This window comes from Lynx canadensis, chromosome A2 (assembly GCF_007474595.2).
Source record: "Lynx canadensis isolate LIC74 chromosome A2, mLynCan4.pri.v2, whole genome shotgun sequence".
Taxonomy (NCBI): Eukaryota; Metazoa; Chordata; class Mammalia; order Carnivora; family Felidae; genus Lynx; species Lynx canadensis.
Genome location: NC_044304.2, coordinates 81990797 through 82015378, shown reverse-complemented (window position 1 = coordinate 82015378; position 24582 = coordinate 81990797). Strand labels below are relative to the sequence as shown.

Here is a 24582-nt window from a genome sequence, read left to right as displayed (position 1 = left end):
CTAATAATTTATACTTGGGGAAAATGTTCACAGAGAGCTTTTGTAGCTATTCCAGTCAGTCAGATTGTTTACTGGGGAAGGAAACCTAAAGGACTGGGATAAAAATAAAAAGTGTACCACCACAGTTAAAGTGTTAAACATGTATTTAAGGTCTCAGCTTTATTCGAAGTGTGACAGCATTATTGCTAAATGTAGAGAGAAGTGTGTGTGTGTGTGTGTGTGTGTGTGCATGTGTGTGTGCACACACATGCACTCATTACATAGAGAAACCACAAATGCTTTTTCTATTGCAAATAAACCCATGCATAGGTAGATTTGGAAAACAACAGGTACAAGTGCTTATAATTAATGTGAATTTTTCCTCCTACCAAGTGACATTAGACTGACCTCAAAAGAATAATTCTAGCCATTTTCAAAATGGTATGTTATTTTATATCACCCTAGAGAGTGGAAATATATTCATAATGCTTCCTGGCTTCTTTTCTCACATATTTATTTCTTTCAATTTAAAGAGTTTGAAATGCAAGTTGCCCCCATGTTCTGTGGGAAGAGCAGTTATTACACTGATGGCCTGCAGCGTTTACAATATATAATTTGCAGCATGCACCTGAAAGCTTTCTGGACCTAATGCTGTTTCATACTTAACTTCTGTTACAATTTTGAGCTCTAATTTTGAACAGAAATGCTAAATGCCTCATGAATAGTAAAGAGCCACCCCCATGTCACATATCATTGTCAGAATATCAAGGGTCCTTGGCTCTATGAGTCTGGAGAGCATGATACGATCAGGTACTCAAGAGTCACAATCAATCATGGGGCTTGGGTCACTTCTCTCTTCGTGTCTTACCTGAGCCCAAGGACCGGGAACATGGTCATGGTTTTTCTCATGGCTCCTGAGCCTTTTTCATTGGCAGACAGAGTGCTGTCTTGTTATGCCTTTGAGAGGTGAACCACCTAAAGTATATGCCTGGATTCAAAACCTGGCTTCATCAATGCCCACCTGTGTGACCTTGAGGAAGTTACATGACCCTTTGGGCCACAGTTTCCTTGGCAGTAAAGAGAAGATAATGTTAGTCCCCATGCTGATGGGCTGCTCTGAATGTTAAATGAATTAGTACATGGAAGTGCTCAGACCAACCCTGCCTCAGAATAAGCACTAAGTATGTCACTGTTGCTGTCTAGACCTCTGTCATCTTTCCATTCCATTAGCTGCTCAGAACTCACATGGGCTGTCTGTTCCATCAGACATGAGTCAGCACCCCCACTCTCCCAGAACAGCTAGATATGAGCAGCCAATGAACAGCTCTGAGGTCCAGCTCCTCATCCCCACGTGCTGACCTTCTGGGAGCACAGTCTTCTCCCCCCCGCCACCCTGCAGCCTGGGTTGGGGGTTGGGGGTTGGGATTAAAGCAGCGGAAGCCACACCAATCCAGCTGAGTATGCCCTTTTTTTGCTGAGGCTTCAGGCTGGAAGTGTCCCCAGAATTCTCTAGCCAATAAACTAGAAACGTCATGGGAAACATCAAAATTCAGGCCCGAAGCTGTGCCTTTTACAATCTCCTACAAATATGATGTCTCTATTGAATTTATCAGAGAAGACAGGAGAGATGGAGAAAACAAATGTAAATTTCACCACCCTGAAGGTGGAAAAAAGAGCTACTTTCTGGATGCTGGATGTTCAACCAGTTGAGAACTTGGGAAGTAGGGTTCCTGGATTATTTATTCCCTGGCCTTTAGTCTGGCCCACATTTCTTTTTTCCAAAATATTGTTTCCCAAAATTTAAGAAGAAATTTCCTTTATATTAGTTAATGTAATTAAGGAATGCCATTTCCTTCCAAAGCCAGTGACCCAGGAGGCCAAACATTGCTTGGAAGGAGATAGAACCTAGAAGCCTCTATCTGAGGTCCAGCAATATCCTTCCTGATTTAAAGTGGGAATAAGCAAATTTCCTGAGCATTTTGTCCCATTGTCCAAAATATTAAGTACTTTTTTTTTCAGACCCTAAAATTGGAACCAAGAAAACAAAATGGTTTGCAGACCAGAGCCTGGGACAGTAATCTGTAACAGGCAATTGAATTTTAAATTCTTTAAAACATTCTAACAAATATTTGTATACAAAGATGTTTGTTGCCATGTTATTGATAAACATGGAATATTGGAAACCATGTTAGAAACTTCTCAAAAACTGGAGACTTTGGTATATTTGGGAAGTTCAAGGCATTTCCTGCCTTTGTCTAGCTCTGTTGTGACTCTCACTGAGGTCTGTGTGCACAGGATACAGGAGACTCAGGTCACTGTCTGACTCCAAGCGGAGCAAGTGCTTGCTCTGTGAAGATGCCCCTGTGGTCATGTGCACTGGGGTTGACAGGTTGGGGCTTCCCAGCCCAAGGCTGAGCCCTGACATCCAGGTTTCACTGAAGAGCTATCACCTGTCTTTGTACATGCTTCCTGTTACTTTCCCCAAACCTGCTTTGGGGAACCAGAGGTTCCCAAGAAGGGCTTTGGCACAAATGATAAAATCAAAGTAAACCCTCAGTCTCCTGCTGTTCAGGAAAGTTATGTTGGCATTTATGGGGTAGACATACACAAGCAGCTTCCACATCAGTGGGAGAGGTGGGCAGCTTGTTGAGAGAATTTATGAATTTAGATGCAGGCCGATGACAAGCTGAGAGGGAGAACATATTCAGGACAGCAGCCACAGCAACAATCCAAGCAGTCACAGTAGGGGCACGGTCATCATGGCCCTTCCTGCCTTCATTGGTATTGTCCTAACAGCAGGGACTCTGTTTTCTTTGGGGGTGGGGGTGGGGCCTCAGGGGCTACAGAATCAGGTGCTGGACCTTTTTAGTGGAGGGTGAATATGAAGTGGGCACCAAATATTGGGGTGCATGAGAACGGCAAGATGAATGGATGAAGACTCACGATGAGGGGAGGATTTCGTGATAATTCTGGGAGCATGTGGGTGCTCTTACCTGTCCCAAAGTGCTGGGTCATAGGCAGACACTGTTGCAAAGTAAGTGGCTAGTAAAGCCTAGGGCCCTCAGAGAGCCACACCCGTCCCCAAGCAGGCCAGAGTTCCCATCCTAGGAGGATGAGCCAGGAGCCCCTTTCCACACACACACACACACCTGGCCATTGACCTTACTTTGTATATCAGAAAGCTCTGCACACCCTTCAAGCCACCCTTGGCTTATGGAGGAGTCAAAAGAAAAAAAAAAATGCAAGCATATCACCCGTTAGCATACTGCCAGCTAATGAACAATCTTTCAGCTCTGTGCCGGCGCGAAAAATCTTTGTTTCCACATGTGTGCATTCTCTGGCACAGGTTGGAGTACAGACGTGGTCATTGTTAACTTTCCCTAAGGCCCACTGCAATCTGACATTCTAGAACGAGTTCGTTATCTTTGGTAAAACGCCCTGATGATTTTTCTCAGTATCTTCGATGTTATCCATAGGGTCTGGAGTTTAAAATTTTTTCTAGAAATGCAAAGGCTTACCTAGCAGGTGTCTTATGACATTTTAAAGCATGGTTTCCTAAAAACAGTGAAATAAAAGTGAACAAAGCAGTGAAACGGTTTGGGATTTTTCCCACCAAAACTCATCCCACAGACCATGCAGCCACTGAATAGTCATTTGAACTTAGGGAAGTACAAATTAAAACCAAAAGCCAGGGCGCCTGGGTGGCTCAGTCGGTTAAACATCCAACTTCAGCTCAGGTCATGATCTCATGGTTTGTGGGCCGGAGCCCCGAGTCAGGCTCTGTGCAGACAGCTCTTGTGTAAAAAGCCTTGGGTAAAACTGAGGCCTGGATCGTATTTTTCATTGGCACAGGCTATCATTTTATTTATTTTTTTTAATATGAAATTTATTGTCAAATTGGTTTCCGTACAACACCCAGCGCTCATCCCAACAGGTGCCCTCCTCAATACCCATCACCCACCCTTCACTCCCTCCCACCCCCATCAACCCTCAGATTGTTCTCAATTTTCAAGAGTCTCTTATGGTTTGGCTCCCTCCCTCTCTAACTTTTTTTTCCTTCCCCTCCCCCATGGTCTTCTGTTAAGTTTCTCAGGATCCACATAAGAGTGAAAACATTTGGTATCTGTCTTTCTCTGTATGACTTATTTCACTTAGCATCACACTCTCCAGTTCCATCCATGTTGCTACAAAAGGCCATATTTCATTCTTTCTCATTGCCACGTAGTATTCCATTGTGTACATAAACCACAATTTCTTTATCCATTCATCAGTGGATGGACATTTAGGCTCTTTCCATAATTTGGCTATTGTTGAGAGTGCTGCTATGAACATTGGGGTACAAGTGCCCCTATGCATCAGCACTACTGTGTCCCTTGGGTGAATTCCTAGCAGTGCTATTGCTGGGTCCTAGGGATGAGGCTGCTGGAGGCCCCCAGGAAGCTCTACCCCACACTTTACCCTACCATCCTCGAGAGTAATGTGGCACACTCCTTGTAATACCCTATGGTTACAAAGCCTTGCCCTAAATGAAGTCTCTAAATATCAGTAACTGATAAGTGCCTTGTCTTATATTTTATTGGTTTAGGTTATAGCAGTGGATCTTCTTCAGACCTCCATATTGAGGTCTGTTCATTGATCATCTTATTTTCTTTTAAGTGCATTTATTTATTTTGAGAGAGAGAGAGAGTGCTGGAGAGGGGCAGAGAGAGAGGGAGAGGGCTGTCAGCACAGAGCCCGATGTGGGGGCTTGAACTCATGAACCATGAGATCATGACCAGAGCTGAAACCAAGAGTCAGATGCTGAACTGACTGAGCCACCCAGGCGCCCCATGTTCATTGGATCACCTTAAAAGCACAGGTACCTTGTGGGACTGGTGCCAACGTTAGGACCTTGACCCTCTCTAAATCACTGTAAGTGTTGACCAACCAATGTTCCAGCCCTAAGAGTCACTGCTGCAAAGTTTCTTAAGTCCTACCCATGCAGTTGAACATGGGAATTAGAAAATGAGCCTCATTCCTCTGTTTCTCATTGTTTTGCAAGGCAAATTTCCCTTCCTAGTTCTTAATAAGCATTGTAACATATAACACTGCATTCGCCTAATCCTTAAATGAACCCTCTGCTTTGGGTTCCTTCAGTGACACAGTGCTTTCACCTGGAGCTTGATGACGATGACAGCTCACTCAGGAGGCATAATGGTGTCACCCACACTGTTAACATGAGTGCTGCTGTAACAGAAGAAATATGGTGGAGGGAGGCAATTTGGGGCACCACATAAAATGCCAGTTTTCCTCCAAATATCTGGCTTCTAAATAGAACTCATGAGACCATAAGATAAACAAATGTCTTCACAATATTATAAAAAATCTACATATACAAAAAAGATAAGATGTCTTCATAGTCTGTACTGATGTACATATATTTTAATTCAAATCGATCTCATTTATTAGTGTGATTTACTTAACACTTTAGGAGGTAGTCAGGAGGCTAAGGTAGGAGGGGGTGCATCAACAAAGATGTCACTTGTGATGGACAGTCCAGTCTTCCTATAGCATGGCCCTGATCATAATACCCATGATAGAAATATCTACAAGGTAAAGTTCCAACACACTGTTCTTACATCCAAGACCCTACATGACACGGACACAGATGCAATTTATCCACAACTCTTTGTGATTCTACTCCATCAAAGCTGGCTTAGTTACTTACCCCTGAAAGACAACGTTTGCTTCTCCATCCCAGTGCCCATGTTTTGCCCTGCTGCCACTTGGAATGATGGCTCCTCTTTACCAGTAATAAATGTTATCAAACTCTCTCCAAGGCACCATGCTAAAAATCTTACATTGTGTTTAATTTCATAGTAACCCTGTGAGGTAGACTACTGCCCAAATAGTAAACATCTCTCATAAGCAGCTCAAAAAGCTCTTAATGTCTTACTAAGACTCTGCCTGACCCCTTACCCTTCTCCTTGAAGTGTTTTCTCTAACTCTTAATTGGAATTTTTGCCTGTAAACTCTTTAATTGTTGACTGCTCCTTGACTTCCTTTCTGTTATTATGCCTGTAATTAGCTATCTAATATTGTCATTTTATTTTTCATGTGTTCATGGTTTGCTTTCCCTAAACAGATTATAAGTTCCTTAAGGGCAAGAAATGATGGCATTTCTTTGAATCTCTCACAGTTCCTGGTAGCATGTGTTTCAAGGATTTGTCACATAATTTATGTTGGAGGGACTGGATTGGATTCTCCAATAATAATCCAGTGCTGTCTCATCAAAATAAAAGTGGGAATGTGCTCTGCTCTAACTTTCCCTGCACCTAAACCTAGCCACTCTGTCCCTCCAAGGCAGCAAGACCTATCTCTGAGAACAGGCAAAGCAGCAGAGGATCACTTAGGGGGAGAAATTGTGTGCAAGCTGGTCCTTGCCCAGCATGAAAAATTACACTATAATAAAGTGGAACTGGAACAATGTCCCAGACTACAGGTTTCCCATCAATTGTTTTCAGCCTGAGTAAATGATTCAACAGGCAGCTCAGAGCCTGGCGAAGTCTCAGATAAGAGAGCCCTCTAAGAAATCAGGCTCAAGGGAGCCGCCTCTGTGTCTCTGGGAAGCCCCTCTAGTCTCAAGCATCTGGGTTGTGAAGCCCTTGTCCTCTGAAGGACCAGGCTGTAGCCTCAGCATGCTCTCTGATTTACCTCCTCCTGGCACTGGCTGTTCCTGGAATCGCCATCCATTTGTGTGAACACCACCTTAGCGATAATTATATTGTCCTACACCGGAGGGTTTGGATGGCATCCCAAGCGCCTTGGAAAAAGTATTCCTTCAGGTTAGTTATTCATTTCACAATCGTCATTAGCAAACAACCCATTTCAGTTCCAAGTGAACAGCTTCTCAATCACATTACTTCTTTAGAGGATCTTACCCAGCTACAACCAGGATGAATAGGACCTATTGATCAAACTTCATTCTCTCAATCCTGAGCATGACTACTTTTGATCCCAAGTTAAAACCTGGCTGCGTAGGTCCTACCAGGAGGCAGACAAGCAAACACAAAAAGATTTTATGTCAAATTCTGAGTACTCTGATATCTGAACATTGAAGCATCTATTAACTAAAATGGAAAGACGATTATAAAGATTTCACTCTCTTAGCACTAACAGATTTAAAGATCATTTAATTGTAAGAGTAAGTCCACAGAGAAACACCATCATTCTTATTTATTTTCAAATAGAGGAGCAATGCAACCTATCAAAGAATCTGTGAGTGCTCGCAGTGCATTTTTTTAAATACCAGGCCATTTTTCTTATCGTTTGAATGGAGCTCATAAATCATGAGTTTTCCCCTCCAGGAAATCATTTTTCAGGAGAGTTTTTATTATTGTGTCCAAAGACTCTCCAGGCAGCAGCAGAAAGTGGATGTGTGGATGTCTTCTTACCTTCAGCTTTTTGGTTGTCTTAAAAGCTGGCAAAACAGTAGCTGTTTCTTCAGGGCTTATATCCTGCAGTTCCTTGTTAGTGCAGGTAGATTGTAACTACGAAGAGAGCCCAGACCTCAGGGACAGGATCACCCTCTACCAGTGCAAAATGTCTATCACTCTCCATGGAGTTTAAATGAATTCCAAGCCTGCATGTCACTTTTGCAGAAGGTACTTTCTCTTTATAATCTATTCAGGGCCCCACTGAATTAAATTCTCTGTAATTTTAATTTTTCTTCTTTTTGCCAACACTCAACCACATAAGAAAAGCTGGTTTCATATACACAGTTGTGTTAAAACATGTTGTTAAGTGAACACAGTATTGTTATTTATCACCATTTTTCAGCTATGTTGAAAGAGTGTCGTAAAGGGATATTTCTCCCATTTGGTCTTGGATGAGTAGCAATTTTTTTGATCCCCTCCTTTCACCAAGGGCTCAGGGAGTACCTGTACCCAAACTAATTTCTGTCACACCAAATCCTGGTAAATACTTTTTTTATTTGTTCATTTCACTACCATTTTGCTTTATAAGATGGGTCTGTTCCCAACCAAACTATTGCCAATATTTTGCTTGGAATCACTTCTAGAGATTAATTAGTCAGCCTCTTCTGGTTGATGATCACTAGGCATTCCGAAGGTGTACAGTGTTAAAGAAAACTTACTAAATAGTGGGGCCTGCTATTGCCATTTTAATTTTCCAGTTTTATCTCTTCCAGATCTTATTTCTGTAGGGTTTGTTTCACAAACATGCCCAGATGTTGGGCAACCAATGAACCCATCTGCTTTCAGGGGTGAAGTGTCCAAAACCTTCTGTTAAGAGGCTGTTCATCATAAAGATGTATATATATGGATTTGTCATGAAAGGAGGGTCTTTCAGAAATCGAGGAAGAGCACATCATTTAAAAGATGGGCCCTTATGGTTCTCTGACACAGAACAATTGAGATAACATGAAATAGAAGAATATTCCGACTTAGAATTCTTCATTCAAATGTGTTACAGACTTGCTAGATGAACAGCAAGATGAAAAATGCTCATATTCCTGTAGATACTTGATGAAATTAAAACACAATAAAACCTAGTTGCTAAGTGTCTTAGTCTGTTCAGGCTTTTATAGCAGAACACCATAGACTGGTGGCTTATAAACAACAGAAATTTATTTCTCATAGTTCTTGAGGCTGGAAGTTTAGTATCATGATACCAGCAGATCCAGTATCTGGTGAAGACCAGCTTCCTGGATCATAAGCAGTCATCTTCTTCCTGTGATCCCACATGGCAGAAGGGGGGCAAGGGAGCTCTCTGGGGTCCCTTTTATAAGGGTACTAATACCATTCATGAGGACTTATCTTCATGACCTGATCACCTCCCAAGGCCCCACCTCCAAATACCATCTCTTCGGGGATTAAGTTGCAACATATAAATTTGAGGAGAACACAAATATCCAGTCTATAGCAGCACATTGGCCACTGATACTGATGCTCCCTCATGCTAAGTGGACAACAGAAGACTAACAGTATATAAGATCACAAGATTTAAAGCATGCCCCCAGGTACCTAAGTTTGTGTCTTAGCTGAAATTAAGCATGACTGCATTTCCACTCTTGAGAGACTAAGGTGAGCTGTTACCCAAAAATGCTTTCCACATGCAAAACTTAGTTACATCAGGCCCTCTGGCCCACCACTGCTAATGCCTTAGTTGAGGTTCTAGATTAGATTGTGCAGTAGAACTTTCTTGGATGATGGCAATGTTCTATGCCGCACTACACAGTACTGCAGCCACCAGCCTCATGTGGCTATGGAGCACTTGAAATAAGGTTAGTGTGGCTCAGGAATTAAATTTTTAATTGCCTTTTCCATTCCATTCATTTAAATAGTCCCATGCAGCTAGTAGCCACACATTGGACTGCACATCAAACACTGCAGTAATGCACTGGAGCATTGTAGTGGCCTGTAGGTGCCCTCCCTGCCACTAGCCTTCTTGACACCCTCCTACCCACCCTCCACACAGCTACCATGGCATTCTGTCTAAAATGACTAGTCTGATGATATCACTTACCTTTCCTGATCCATTGGTGGCTTCTCATGTGGCTGTAAAATAAATTCCAAACCCTCAGCATAACCAATAAGTCCTTTCGCAGTCTGTCCCTTCCTTCCTCTGTTGGGTCTCACTGTTTGTGCTCATTGGCATGCCCATATCCCCCAGTACAGACCCTGTTAATCCACCAGCCCAATGCCTTTGCCAGGTCACATCACCTAGGACTGTGGTGCCCACCTGGAAAAGTCCGATTCATCTTTAAAATGCAGACTAGACAGTGTTTCTTTCTGAAGGCTTCCTAGGCAGAACCCCCCCCCCCCCAATCTCCCCTTGCTACCTCCTATCTCCCTCCTACTTATTTGAGAGCAGTTCTTTTTTACTTACATCTATTCATTTCCATCCAAAACCTTCTCTTCACCTCCCCCCTGCTTTTTCACTCTTTCCCCCATTTTTTAAAAAGTTTATTTATTTAGGGGCACCTGGGTGGCTCGGTTGGTTAACTGTCTGACTTCGGCTCAGGTCATGATCTCTCCGTTTGTGGGTCCGGGCCCCGCATCTGGCTCTGCGCTGCCATCTAAGAGCCTGGAGCCTGCTTCAGATTCGGTGTCTCTCTTTCTCTGTCCTTCCACCACTTGTGCTCTCTCTATCAAAAAAGCAAATAAATAAACATTAAAATTTTTTTAAAAGTTTATTTATTTATTTTGAGAGAGAGAGAGCACAAGCAGGGAGAGAGAGGGAAAGAGAGAATCCCAAGCAGCCAGCACAGAGCCCTGTGCGGGGATGGAACTCATAAACTGTGAGATCATGACCTGAGCCAGAATTGAGAGTCGGATGTTTAACCTGGCTGAGCCACCCCAGCACCCTACTCTTTCTCCCATTTTTAAGGTTTAGTCAGATATAGTTAATTTTACCCCTTTTAGGCTATAATCTGTGAGTTTTAGCAAATGTGTTTAGTTATATACCGCCACAGTGAAGTCAACCCCTCCATCCACTCCCAGCCCTGGCAACCACATACTTGTTTTCTGTTCTAGTTTTGCCTTTTCCCATATAAATGGAATCATGCCCTAGGTAGCTTTTTGAGTCTGGCTTCCCCCACTCAGCATGATACAGTTTATATTCATCCATGTTGCTTCATGCCTCCACATTGGTTCCTGGAAAAAAAATATTCCTTTGTGTAGATGTACCATAGTTTGTTTACCCATTCCCCTGTTGAAAGATATTCAGATTGTTTATTGTTTGGTGATTATGAGTAAAACAGCTATGAAACTTTTCACTTAGGTTTTTGTGTGAGAATAGTTTTCATTTCATTTGAGTAAGCACGGAAAAGTGGGCTTGCTGGTTCATGTGGTTTCCGAAGTGGCTGTACCATTTTGTATTCCCCTCTATGAGGGTTCCAGATGGTCTACGTCCTGTGTGAGTGCTTATTTTCAGGCTTTCTCGTTGTTGTTGTTTCCATTTTAGCCATTCCAGTAGGTGTCTGGTGATGTCTCATTTTGGTTTGCATTTGCATTACTTCCCTAAGGACTAATGATGTTGCAGGGCTTTTCATGTGTTTTTGTGCTTTCCTTATATCTTCTTCAGTGATGTGTTTTTCCACTCTTGGTCTCTTCCCTCTAGCGTGTAATTGGTATTTCACTGTGGACAACAAAATACATTTTCAGGCTCTTTAGCCTTCCATTTTTCATTTCTCACTCATTTCTCATGTTAGAGTAATAAAACTCATTTTATGATGATGATCTCAGGTGAAATTAATTATGGAGACATATGTCTGCTTGGTAAAACCAAAAACACATACAGTCACTATGCTTTAGAAAGCAAGGGATGAGAGAAAATGCATGTAAGCAGAAATCTGAATGAAGTTAAGGTCTACAGTATTTGGATAAGAAAGAGAAGGCTAAGAAAGAAAGACTATGAGTGACAGTTCCTTTGCAAATAAGGAAACTCTGGCATGATTTATTTGGCCACTCACAGGTCACACTGAAGTTGCTTGCAAAATATATATATGATCAAGATCTTCTAGCTCCGGAGCACTTTGCTTGAGGGCCTTTTCATATTTAGTTTTATCCAGTCATGCAAAATTGCATTATTTCAAGTTAAAACATGATATACCCTGTTAGTGGAACTTTGGCTTCTGTGGGAAACTGAAGACCCAATAAATATTCATGTAATCTTCTGGATAACATATTGAAAAGGACAGCTGGCTCAGGAGGGATCATTTGCCTGGGTTAGTATCTGTTTCCGTTTACATTAAGAAAATATTGCAAGAAGTTATTATCTACCAGAGGGCTTAGGGGAATACAATGAAAAGCTGATACTGTACCTGATTGCTTTTGACATTTACCTATTGTAACAGGGAAACCGTGTGAAGATAGCCAAGTGACTTTTTACAAAACACAATTTCAGAAGCTATAAAAGGAAAAAGGAGATGGCAGAGATAGAATACACTGCATCTGTAAAAATGAGAAACATGACTTGTCAGCAACACCTGCTTGTAACTATAACCATTTCTACTCGGCCTGCTGAGAAATCACTGAAAGCCAAGTACACTAATGGGTGTGAAGTCTCAAAAGGCAGTCAAAAAAATACAGAGGAAAAAAAATGTGGTTTTATGGAACACTTTTAACCCAATACCTGGGGCTGACGAAATGTAATTTTATGACATCTTCTGAACTCTTGAAAAGAAAAGTTGCAGGTTTGTTTCTTTTGTTTGGTTGGTTGTTTTTGTTTGTTTGTTTCTGTATTTTTATCTGTCAGGGATACAGGAGACAGCAGGACTTTTAAAGTTTGGTCACATAAATTGTTGACATTTTTTATTTTCCAAATAGATTCCAAATCTCTATCTGGTATACTGAAATACTGATGGCAACAACTGGTTTAAATTTACAAAAGATATTTCCAGTTTCTAATTAATGGTGGTAAAATTGTAACATGCTTATCTCCTCCCATTTCTTAGACACAAATAAAATGGGAGTAAATGAGCAAGAATGCAACAAACATGAGTGGGGAAGATATTCTACAGACAAAAAAGTGGCAACACATTTTGCAGGAGAGAGGAAACTGAAAAACAGAAATGGACAGCAAAGATATTATTTCTTTAGAAATTCAGAGCAGCTCAAAACTTAAAAAGCTTGGGATAGAGGGATGTCGAAGTAGCTCATTCAGTTAAGAGTCTGCTCTCAGTTTCAGCTTGGGTCATGATCTCGTGGTTTCAGGAGTTTGAGCCCTGCATTGGGCTCTGTGCTGGCAGCGCAGAGCCTGCTTGGGATTCTCTGTGTCTCTCTTTCAGTGCCCCTCCTTTCATGCTGTCTCTGTCTCTCTCAAAATAAATAAACAAACTTAAAAAAAAAAAAAAAGCTTGGAACAGAATGGAACACAACAACTGTGAATTCCAGATATGAAATGCTCATTTTTAAAATGGAAAAACAAACAAGCAAACCAAGAATAATGAAAGAATACTAGAAGAAATGGAGATAATTTTCTTTTATAATAAAAGTGGAATGTTATAAAAAAAAGAATACTATGATTTTTTATTTTATAATAAAAGTGGAATGTTATAAAAAAAGAATACTATGATTAAAGAAAGAATTATTAGAAATTGAAAACATCATAACTGAAATTAAAAATTCGATAGAATGATTGATGGGCGCCTGGGTGGCTCGGTTGGTTAAGCATCTGACTTCAGCTCAGCTCATGATGTCACAGTTCATGAGTTCGAGCTCTGCGTCGGGCTCTGTGCTGACAGCTCAGAGCCTGGAGCCTTCTTCGGATTCTGTGTCTCCCTCTCTCTCTCTGCCCCTCACTCACTCATCCTCTCTCTCTCTCTCTCTCTCTCAAAAAATAAACATTAAAAAAAATTTTTTAACCCAATAGAAGGATTGAAAGGAAAAGTAAAGGAAATCACACAAGTAAGATAAAAAGAAAGAGAAAGTATGAGAGGAGTGATAACTGACAGATCAATCTGGGAAACCAATAGCCAGCCGATAAGAGGTCCAGAAAGAGAGACCAAAGGAACAGAATGGAAGTTATCCAAAAAAAAAAGACTATAATGGAAGTTCCCAACCCCAAAACTAAAAGAAACAAGTCTCCAGACTGAAAAGAACCACAGCATGATGCATTGATGTGGACTTTAGAACCCAAAAATCACCGGGACAATCGTAAACATTTCCAAAAGGAAAAGGTGAAATAAATAGATCACATAAAGGAAACAAAAAATCCTAATGGATTCAGACTTCTCAGTAGCAACACTGGATACTAGAAAACAGTGCAGTAATGCCTGTAATTCTGAAGAAAAATGATTTTTTTCAATCTTTAATTTCATAACAATCTAGAATTTTAGTTAGAATCCAATCAATTGAGAAGGTAAAAATGAAGACATTTTCAAACATTAAATATTGAAAAATTATTTTTCGCCCATGCATGTTTACTTAGGAAGATACTGTAGGATATCTTCTAGCAAAATGAGAGAGTGAGTCAAAAAAGGTGTCCCAGGGTTTATGGAACCGCGCATCCCATATTGGAGCACAACAGAAAAACCCCGAGTGTCACTGAGCAGCAGAACTTGAGACAAACTTACCAACCTATGGGAAGGAGGTCCCTCGACCCCGGGCTCAACTGAACAGATGACTTGGGCAGCTTTGGGGGGGATAATGAGGAAAGAGAAAGGGTATTGCAGAAGTGGGGGCAGGGGGAATGACACAGTCAGAAACTTGATTCAGGGTGGGAGGGGAGGCAAACTGTACAAGAAAAGAAATGAAATCCCAGTACACTACGGTGAGCAATAGTTACATGGTGAGACTATCAGCAATGATAACTGGTTTAATTGAAACTAATGATAAAACTGTACGTGGATAAGGAGAGGAGGTGGGCCACTGGATAAGAAGGCCAAATCCTCTAGCATTATAGGAAGTCAATAGATATGACTCCAGTTGACAAATTAAGAAATAGCCATGTAAGAATATAATTTAGAAGTGTGAAGAAGAAACACCATTTGCCTTTGGATCACAGAACTGGAGAGGATGTTGGAGGATTAGGGCAGGAGACTGTGGTTTTTCATTGTAAGCATTTAGGTTGTCCTTTATTTTGTTTTAATTTATGCATGTATTATTTAAATTGTTTAAATTATAAGAGATCTCCAACCATTAGAAGACAATTATTCTGATTATTTTGTCCCTTTTACATCATGATATGAGTTTTGACATTTTTATATGATTTTCTCATTTTATAGAATAATCCAGCATTTTCTGGTAATGACTTGATAAAGCCTCCACAATTAAATCGTAAATAAAAGGAACCTCTTATTCAGGAACTAAATTTGTCATAAAGACAGCGAGTAACCCTTTGACAGGGAGAGTTGCTTGTTTGGGATGGGAGTGTTATACTGCCTCTCAACCCTGTGACCGTTTTTATAAAGGAGTAAAACAACTTGTTTTTATGCTTTGCAGGAAATGAAACCCTTTATCATATTTTAATATTAGTAACTCTCTAAACTTTTTCATTATTACTATATCAGGTTGTTGTTTGGTTATTTGTAAGAAAAACTTGCTAAAAGCTATCCAGTTTTACTCACTAAAATTATTCAAGTTGAGCCACACAGAAGGTCCCTGTCTACTCCTTGACTAAGAGACTCCTGGGTTGTTGATTTTACTGAGTGGTGGAATGTGTTTCTTTGTCAGGGTTTTGGGGGGCCAGGAAGGGGCTTACACAAAAATGCTGAATAGGGTTGGTATTTGACTTAGGGGATCAAATTTTTTTATAGCAACTTTCAGACCAAAACAGATCAAAAAGAAAATCCTAGCTACCTAGAAATTAGCAAAGTAAAAAGTGAGCTTTTAAGATAGTCCATAAAATGGAAAGTACCTCAACAGAAGATTAAGGTTTAAATATCTAAAAGTGGAACTCTTTTTCCATTCTGTTCAGCTCCTCATTCCCGCACATGCTTACCCTCCTAGCCAATGATAGATTTGGGGATCATAACTATTCTGAAGTTTCTTTGGTTCCTGTCATTCTAATGTCTAGACATTTTGCCAGATTATGAGGGAAATAAATCATATCAAAAACACAAATTCCTTGAAATATGGTGGTGTTTATTAAAGTCTATTTAAAGACAGATAAAGAACATTTGCTCTGTAGATGACTCAATAATGAGTGACTAATTATATAAAGATAATTTCCACAACAGAACTGAGGTAATACTTTAGGGTTCTTCCATCAAAATGTGAAGAATTAAGGATCTTCAGTATAATTAACAGAAATTCTCTGGACTACTTCTTCTAGTGATATGTATGGGGATAAGAAATGCAGCCACGTGAAAAAGGGGTTATTTTTGCTCCTACCCTACCACCCACCTTTGTGATAATTTTCCTGGATAGCTATAACATATTTTCATTTACATCTTCCAGGGCAGACATTAAAACAATGGACTGATTATGGTTGTATCTACATAAGATCAACTACATAATTTTCAGGGCCCAGTGCAAAATGAAAATGTGGAGTCCTCATTCAAGCATTATTAAGAATGTCAAGATGGTGGGGTGTCTGGGTGGCTGTCAGTTAAGCATCGGACTCTTGATTTCAGCTCAGGTCATGATTTCGTGGTAAGATGGAGTCCCAGTTCGGGCTCTGCACTGACAGCATGGAGCCTGCTTGGAATGGTCTTTCTCCCTCGCTCTCTGCCCTTTTCCTATTCTCTCTCTCTCTCTCTTTCTCAAAATAAATAAATAAACCTAAAAAAAAAAAAAGAATGTCAAAATGATGACAATAGACGTTAAACTAAACACAAGGCCCTTTTGAGCATGGAACCTGTGTGACTGCACAGGTTATACAACCATGAAACAGTCCTGTACTATAAGCCCACCAAATCTTTGCAAACAAAAAACCATTTTAACCCAGCCTCATGTTCTGGGATGGAACAGTCAAGTTATAGCTAATTACAGTTCTTAATAAAATGAGGTTTCTTTAGATTACCAATTCACTCTCAGTACTTGGCTATGAGATTTTAATTGGTGCAAAATAAAAGTATACAGGGTAAAATATAGCTAACAATTGTTTCTTTCTATCCAGGCATATAGTTAAATACTTTCTGTATGGTGCTTTCTGCCCTTGGAAACATGAGTTTGGCTGGACTTCCCAGTTGCCATTGATGGGCTCCTCTTCCCATTCTCCCATCTGACCGTCTGCTTATTACCAACTATAGGGTAACTCAACCGTTCAACCACAAGAGAATGACTAATGGTGCTGAGAGGGGAAAAGTGCACTTTTGGAATATGCAATCCTTAAAACACCAGCTGCTCGATTTTGGGTCTTGTAACTCAGTTGGCTATGAATGTCAGGGAAGACCTTTTCATTTTTGGAAAGCAAATTCCACAGACTTTTAGAGGAAAACGAGTCATGCTGTTTTTTCTTAATTTTTCTGCAAATTTTTAAAAATACCAAACACATGTTTTTGCCACATTTCCACTCCCTGATGACCAAGAAAAACTCTTTCGAAGGACACTGTCACACTCCAGGAAGGAACAACATTGAGCTAAATGGATTTATTACAGTAGAACGTGCTTATCCAGGACTTCTAGGAAGGAGATACGGAAAATCAGCAATTAATACTAAGCCTGGATTTCTAAAGGCAGGAAAACAGAATTCTTCACTGTGGGTTAAAGTGATAGGAATGCTCTGAGACAATTACTTTTCTGTTGTTCCTATATGTTCAGGGTCCATCTAGAGGATCTGGGTAAAGTGATTGTATCAGGGATCTCAGTGAGGGAAACAAGAATTTTGAAGGCAGGAGGGACCCCAACTTCAAAACATCTCTCTTTGCTTCTTCCTCCATGGATTTGATAGGTCCCTGTGTACCACCATGACTTTTTCACCAAGGGAGCTGCCATTTAGCCTAGGACACTATGTGCCCACTTCCCTAGAATGAACTTCCTTTTTCCTTACCACTCTCTGAGTCCACACCTGAACCCAATGATTCACCCCTCCTCTGTACCGTTGTTGAGGGTACCCTTGCTACCTTTACCATGGAGTTGCCAATTTGTGTTATAAGTATTTGTATATGAATCTCCCCAACTTGGCTGTGAGTTTCTTAAGGCCAGAGAGCATGTGTTGTTTCATTACTATCTCTCACACTGTGCCGAGCACTGGAGCTGTTAGTAAGATGATGCTATGCAGAAATGTGTTGTTGATGGAGTAGCTGATCCCCCTGCTCTAACCCACAATTCTGAAACTAGACAGTAAATCATTGTCACAGATTATTTTAAGTTTTTTAATGTATATTTATTTTTGAGAGACAGAGACAGAGCATGAGCGAGGGAGGGACAGAAAGAGAGGGAGACACAGAATCCAAAGCAGACTTCAGGCTCTGAGCTGTCAGCACAGACCGAGGGCTCAAACTCATGAATCGTGAGATCATGACCTGAGCCAAAGTCAGCCACTTAACCGACTGAGCTACCCAAGTGCCCCTGTCACAGATTATTTTAAGAAAAGAAACTGTAATCATCCACTGAACACACACATACACACACACACACACACACACACACACACACACATACTTCTTTCCATATCAGGTCACAGATTTTAAATCCAAACTAATTTTCCTTGCCTCCTTAAACTAATGGCATGTTGTTTAACCTTCACAGATTAATGGAATTGTGAGCTAATGAGAGTTTATGTTATTGATTGCCTTTGAAGTATTTACTATTGTCACACTCATTTCAGAAACTTCTTGCTTATAAATTTGACATGATTGATGCAGAATCCACTTTCCCCATCTAATGCTTTCCTCCGCTTCCATATACAATTCCACTTTGTGGATCTATTAACAAGAAGATAATTAAATGTAAATATGAGCACGAGTTTTCCTTTTCTGAAATAAAACACATAAAAAGAACAAGGAAACATGAAAAAAAAAAAGTGGAGGGAGAGGGAACTACTACCCCTTCCCTCAGGTGCAGCTGAGAATTTCAGGAAGAATCCATCACCAGAAATTTCAGGAAGATTCTATTGCCAAAGCAAAAAAAAAAAAAAAGTCATCCAGGCAACTGTGTCATCTTCTTTATGGGAATGAACCTAAGGTAGAACTCAAGAAGAGTTCATTGGTTAACCAATGGCTGAAGGAGCCTGGAAAGACCACACAAAGCTCCCTGAAGAGAACCAAACAGCAAAAAGGGAGGAGGACCATTGCCTCCTGTAGTAGTGGGGCCAAAGACCCAAAGAATCCAGGCCTTTAGAACAAATTTAGGATCCAGTCCAACTGTGTCTGAATAGCCCTACTGAAACAAGGATGCTGTGCTTGAGCAGGCATCAAAGGGTTAATTCATGTACAGGAAAATATAAAATTGAAAATACTAAATTTTATAATATAAAATACAAATATATAGTGGTGTTTTCCCCACAAAGAAATAAAGGGGAAAAAGATGGGTTTCTTTTTCCATAGCTTATGTGATTTGAAGTTAAAGGGAAATTTCTAAGTAGCGATACATTGTCTCCTTCCCAAAGTTAGCATGTTCAAAGCCTCATGACATATTGCAACTTTTCCAAATATCTGTGTATCCTAAGCACACTGTGTCAACAAGACTGGTCCAAAGACTTGATTTATGCTGCTGCCTGACAGATGATGTCTGGAAGGCATGCTGTCTAAATGGACTGTGCTCCAGCAGTTACCTTAGTCATCAATTCCCAGAGAATTAACGAGTACCATTCATCCCAATAATAGAAACCAAGGTCATGGCCTCTTCCATGCTCTGTAATTCCATTAGCAATGCACAAAAAGCGCTTAGGTCATTAGTTCTGTAGACTTCCTAGCTGAGCAAATGGAACTGCATCTTGTTTTCAGGGAGAATCCTCTCTGAGCCCACCTCTTGTCAGTGAGTTGTTGCACATCAACATTCAATGTACTTACATGTGTAGGGAAATTGCTGGTGAAGAAAAAGTGAAGCTGTGTTCAGCTGCCAAGAGTTTCAAGCACTGTTTTTATTAAAGCACATGCCAATAGAAACAATTTTAACAAAACTATGTCAGATGCTTCCAGTTATGGGCACACCTTTTTAAATTGTGTACTCACTCCCATTTTATGTGAGCCACTCAGTCATTCTGTGTGGCTACCATAGAATTTATTTCAGTTTTCATTATTTCATTTTAGTTTTTATTATTTTAGTTTAGTTGTTATTCTGTCTGCCACAGTAAAGTGAAAATGGCCTTGAAACTAAGAGTTATCATCATAAGCAAATAAATCTGTTTACAGTGAAACTTTCATCTCAAAATCTCAAGCAGCATGCTTTCCTAAGCTGTTCCTGAGCTGAGCCATTCCCTCCGTTCTCATAATTCAAATTGCTTCCAACCTGGCATATATCAAAAAAAAGGAGGGAGTAACCCTAAGGTTTGAAGCCACAGGCATAGGTTTGAATCCTGGCTTTGACATTTCTTTGTTTTCTTAACAATAAACTAAACATGATTATTATACTTTTACAGCTACTTCACACTGCTGCTGTCAGGATTTAAAATAAGCACTTAGCCCAGTGCCTGGAAATTAACAAATGATAACTTATTGTTTTGTTTTTATTGTTATTGAGCTCATAAAAGTGTGTGTGTGTGTGTGTGTGTGTGTGTGTGTGTGTGTGAAATCTATGTTTTGAAACATTTGGGGCTTTATGCCCAGGAGATTCTAAATGATGCACGGTAATGGAGGGGAGTATAGGCATGAATAATTCAAAGCAGCAAATCATCCAAATACCAGCTGTATGTGTTTTAAAGTGTATTTTTAAATTTCATTTGAAATGTATTTCTAATACCCAAAGAAATGACTTCAAATAAAGGAATGACACCATGATGTGAAGTCCCAACCAAAAGGGATCTGAGGAGCTGTCCAATTTTCCTCTCCCTTCCTCTCCTCCCCCTTGCCTTCCTTCTTCCCCTTTCCTCTCCCTTCTTCCTCATGTCCTGCCTGTCAAAAGACAGCTGCCACAAAGAACCAGCTTCAAGCAGAGTTTCTGCCTTCCACTCTCCCCTGGATGAGGGCCACTGGTGAAATGTTTGTGACTGCCTGATTAGAGGCAAGCTGCACTCACCAAATAAAAGTACCAGGTGCCCATGAAACAAGTGCTTGGGTGGAGGAAAGGAACAACAAAGTCAAGAGATACAGTGTAGCGCTGTGGTTAAGAGCAAAGCCTCTGGAATCGAGCAGACTGGGATTCTAAATCTTGCTTGGACTTTCTGAGTTGGGCAATCGCTAATGACTTTGTAGCTTGGTTTCTTCCACTCTAAACATGTAATGGTAATTCTATCCAGTATCTCACATGATTTTTTAAGGATTAAATTATATATATTTTAATGTAGTTGTAATTGTGTGTGTTTAAGGCTCAATGCGGATAATGAGGACATCTGTATTATACTAATTTCCCTTTAAATAATAAAGTCTTACTTATGAGTTGGCATTTTCCTACACAGACATACAACATCTTTTTTGTAAAACCAGAGAAAAACAAACAGGATGCTTGGCCTCATCTAGCATCTGTATAATCCCCAAAACACATTTCTTTTTCCCAAGTGAAGCTGTTTTCCAGTGTTGATACTTAGGAAATACTGTTGTGTCATAAGCAAAACATTTCTTCAGTTTTAACAGTAATACAGGTTTATCCCATGTAGGAAGAATTCAAGCTGGTACCTATATACAAGCATACGTGCATATCAATAGTGATATCAGAAACATTAAAAAGATAATAGTAATAAAGAGAATGAAAGAAAAGTTAATAGTTATAGATCCGTTCTTATACCAGGCACTGTTCTAGTCACTTCACATGTGCCAACGCATTTGTTTCTCAGAGCCATCCTGTGAAGTCAGGGATATTATTATCCCAATTTTACTATTGAAAAACAAACTCAGAGAGGTCAGGTAACTTTCCAAGGATCACATGATGGATAGCAATAGACACATTGGAAACCAGGGAGACCGTGTCATGTATGGACTGTTCAAGGACAGTATTGAACATGAAAGGGGGCAAAAACAGGAACAAATGTTCACTCTAATTATGGTAGAAGACCAAAGAATTTGCAATGCCTTCTTTTTTTAAATAACTAAATGAATGAGTTATTACATTTCTGCTTAATAAGTGCATTGTCCTGAGATTCTAAGATGATCTTTAGTATGCTTTAAGTAAGATGTTCTTAATTAAAGCCATTAGTGCCTGTAAATAAAAACTCAACATGAGTTTTACTTCAGAAACATCGGCTCAGCCAGTATTTTCATATGCTATCTATAACCTGTCACAGTGGAAATATGATCAAGGCTCTGGTTCATTAACTCACTGATTGTCCTTCCTTACGTGGTTATTAGCTGATGTTCTGCCTTTCACTGTAACACATACATAAGATTGAGAGTTCAAGGAACGGACACTCCTGAAGCATAACAAATGGTGGAGTGTCTCTGCCTCTTTACACAGATAAATCAGTACCTGACTTCCATGAGGAAAGAAACAACACAGAGTAATTCACAGGTGATTTCCTGGCTGGGGTTCCCTACCTACAAAGGTGAAAGGAAAAAGAACAGGTTTCTAGATTCTAACCTCCTTGGGGAAGGAAGGGGTGTGCCAGTGGTATCTGACCCCAGAAATAGTTATCCTGGTAGGCAGTCAAACACTTACATTGAATAGAAGTCAACCTGCTAAAAAATCTTTATCCTCATGCACCTGGCTCTCCATACATACATACATACATAAGCTTTCATTGTTTTAAAGAGACATATGCCATATTTGATCAATTCTAATACATGTTTTCATAATTTAAATATCTAAAAAATTATACAGCATCTTACAGTCGATGGAGTGTCATTGTTTAATTGGCAGAGTTTCTTTCCTCCTTCCTTTCTTTCTTTCTTTCTTTCTTTCCTTCTTGTGATACTTAAAACAGAAGTTTGTCATAATGGCATCTTAGATTTGATGCAATATATTATGCATCATTAATAAATTATCAGCACCACTTATAAATTAAATCAGAAAGAAGAGGTAAGATTTGAAACCTGCATCAACCTTGAAACCGAAGATTAGTGGATGATAGGAAGTTGAGCATAGCTTCTTCACCTGCTGCGACAGCCCGTGTTAATATAGATTTCTCTCCTTCCCTGATCTCTTCTCTCGGTAAAATAGACAAGGGTAGAAATTGAATTCTTGACATTTATTGTATCCTTCTGAAACTGTATTATTATCTCTACAGTATGGTCTCACAATAATGTATGCCTGTGGTTCTCAAAATTTTGTGTGTATTAGAATGTCTTGAGGAGCTTCTTAAAAATTTGTGATTCTCAAAAAAAAAAAATGTGATTCTTACCTGCTCCTGGACATTTTGATGCACAAGGTCAGGTTAAGGCCCAAAGATCTGTATTTTTAATCCTAGAGTGATTATGATACAACAGAATTTGAGGACCCCTGGTCCATGTGTTTGGAATTGGTCTGTCATTGCACAGAACTTGAATTTAGAAATTCTGATCTCAGTGGAATGCACAGGACCACACTTAATAGGCATGATTATGATTTCAAAAGGCAAATTTACTGATGGAAAAAAGAATTCTGACATCGCATTTTTTTCTGTGGGGCTGGACTCAAAGATAGAACAGTGCTGGGGGAGGTGGGGCTAGGGGCCTCAGTTGGTGAAGCTTCCAACTTTGGCTCAGGTCACGATGTCACAATTGGTGAGTTCAAGCCCCACATCGGGCTCATCGCAGTCAGCTCTGAGCCCACTTCAGATCCTCTGTCTCCCTCCTCCTATCCCTCCTCCACTTGTGCTTTCTCAAAAATAAATAAAAATATTAAAAAAAAAAAAAAGAACAGTGCTGGGAACACTCCTGATATCTGATTCTGTTGGGGATTGTTTTAGCTGTGCCCCATAAAATCGGCCGCATCATCGATGGGAGTCCTGCAGACCGCTGTGCAAAACTGAAAGTGGGAGACCGGATCTTAGCAGTGAACGGCCAGTCCATCATCAACATGCCTCATGCAGACATTGTGAAGCTCATCAAGGATGCTGGTCTTAGTGTCACCCTCCGCATCATCCCTCAGGAGGGTGAGTGCCTGAGCCTGGCCGCCATCATAGTGGTGCCAGAGCGCCTGAGGTTGATTCCTATTTCTACTTTTGCAGAAATCCACTCTTTCTTGCAACCCATATCCTGTTTACTTAGTACCAGTTTCATTCAGAGATCAAGCTGTGTGACATTATAGATAAATAGTGTGAATCTCAAGACACTGGGTTATTCAATCATTCCCTGTGGTCTGGGGAGTACTGTTTTTATGCTTATATTAAACCAGAACCCATTCAACAGAGATTATAGAGTTACAAATCTGAAGCAGGAAAAAAAAAGTGTATTCATGTTAACAGTTAAGCTCTGGAGGATTCTTCAAAGTCAGATTGATTTTGAAAAGCTTGAGGAAGTTTTGTGGTATAAAGAGAGCTCATTTAGAAAACGTTGCATCTGATAAGAATTTTAAATTCCCACTTAATCTTTTGAATTTCTCTGTATAAGGACTCCCCCCTGAGGCTTGAAGAGTAGTGAGAGTTACAGCTTATTGCCATGCCTTGAGGGCCACAAGGATCTAAGAACCAGTTCACCGTAAAGTCACCATTTCCAGACACTGGTTCATTACTGGTTTGTAGCTGCTGACTCATGAATGATGCTCGAGATTTCAGTCCCCAGAGCTCACCTGTGAGTGGATTGTAGAATACCACATGGAGAGTGATAGGTCTACTCACCTTGGTCGCCTCTGTTTTCCTCAGTCTCCTGATTCTGTCTTGGGGCTATCTGGCAAGCAGGCACTAAACAGTCACCTGACTTTCCATATAAAACAGTGGTTCTCAACTGAGGTGATTTTGTCCCCCTGGGGGATGTTCAGTAAGGTCTGACAACGTTTTTGACTGTCACAATTAGGATGGGAATGCTACCGGCATCTAGCGGGTAGAGGGCAAGGATACTGCCAGCCATCCAACAATGCACAGGACAGCTCCCCCCCCACAGCAAAGAATTGTCTTGCCCAAAATGTCAACAGTGCTGAAGATGAGAAACCCCACAAGTGGAAAGAATTTTTCAAAATCTGGACTGCCAGACAAGAAAGGGGAAGAATG

The 24582-nt window shown here is 40.3% G+C and overlaps 1 protein-coding gene across 1 annotated transcript in view; it reads left to right on the top strand.

Moving 5' to 3' along the window:
- The window catches only part of MAGI2 (membrane associated guanylate kinase, WW and PDZ domain containing 2), a 1350333-nt gene that overhangs the window by 1201871 nt on the left and 123880 nt on the right, over positions 1-24582 (top strand). The window contains 1 exon segment of the mRNA XM_030307841.2: positions 23344-23529. Within this exon segment, the coding sequence (XP_030163701.2) occupies positions 23344-23529 (186 nt within the window).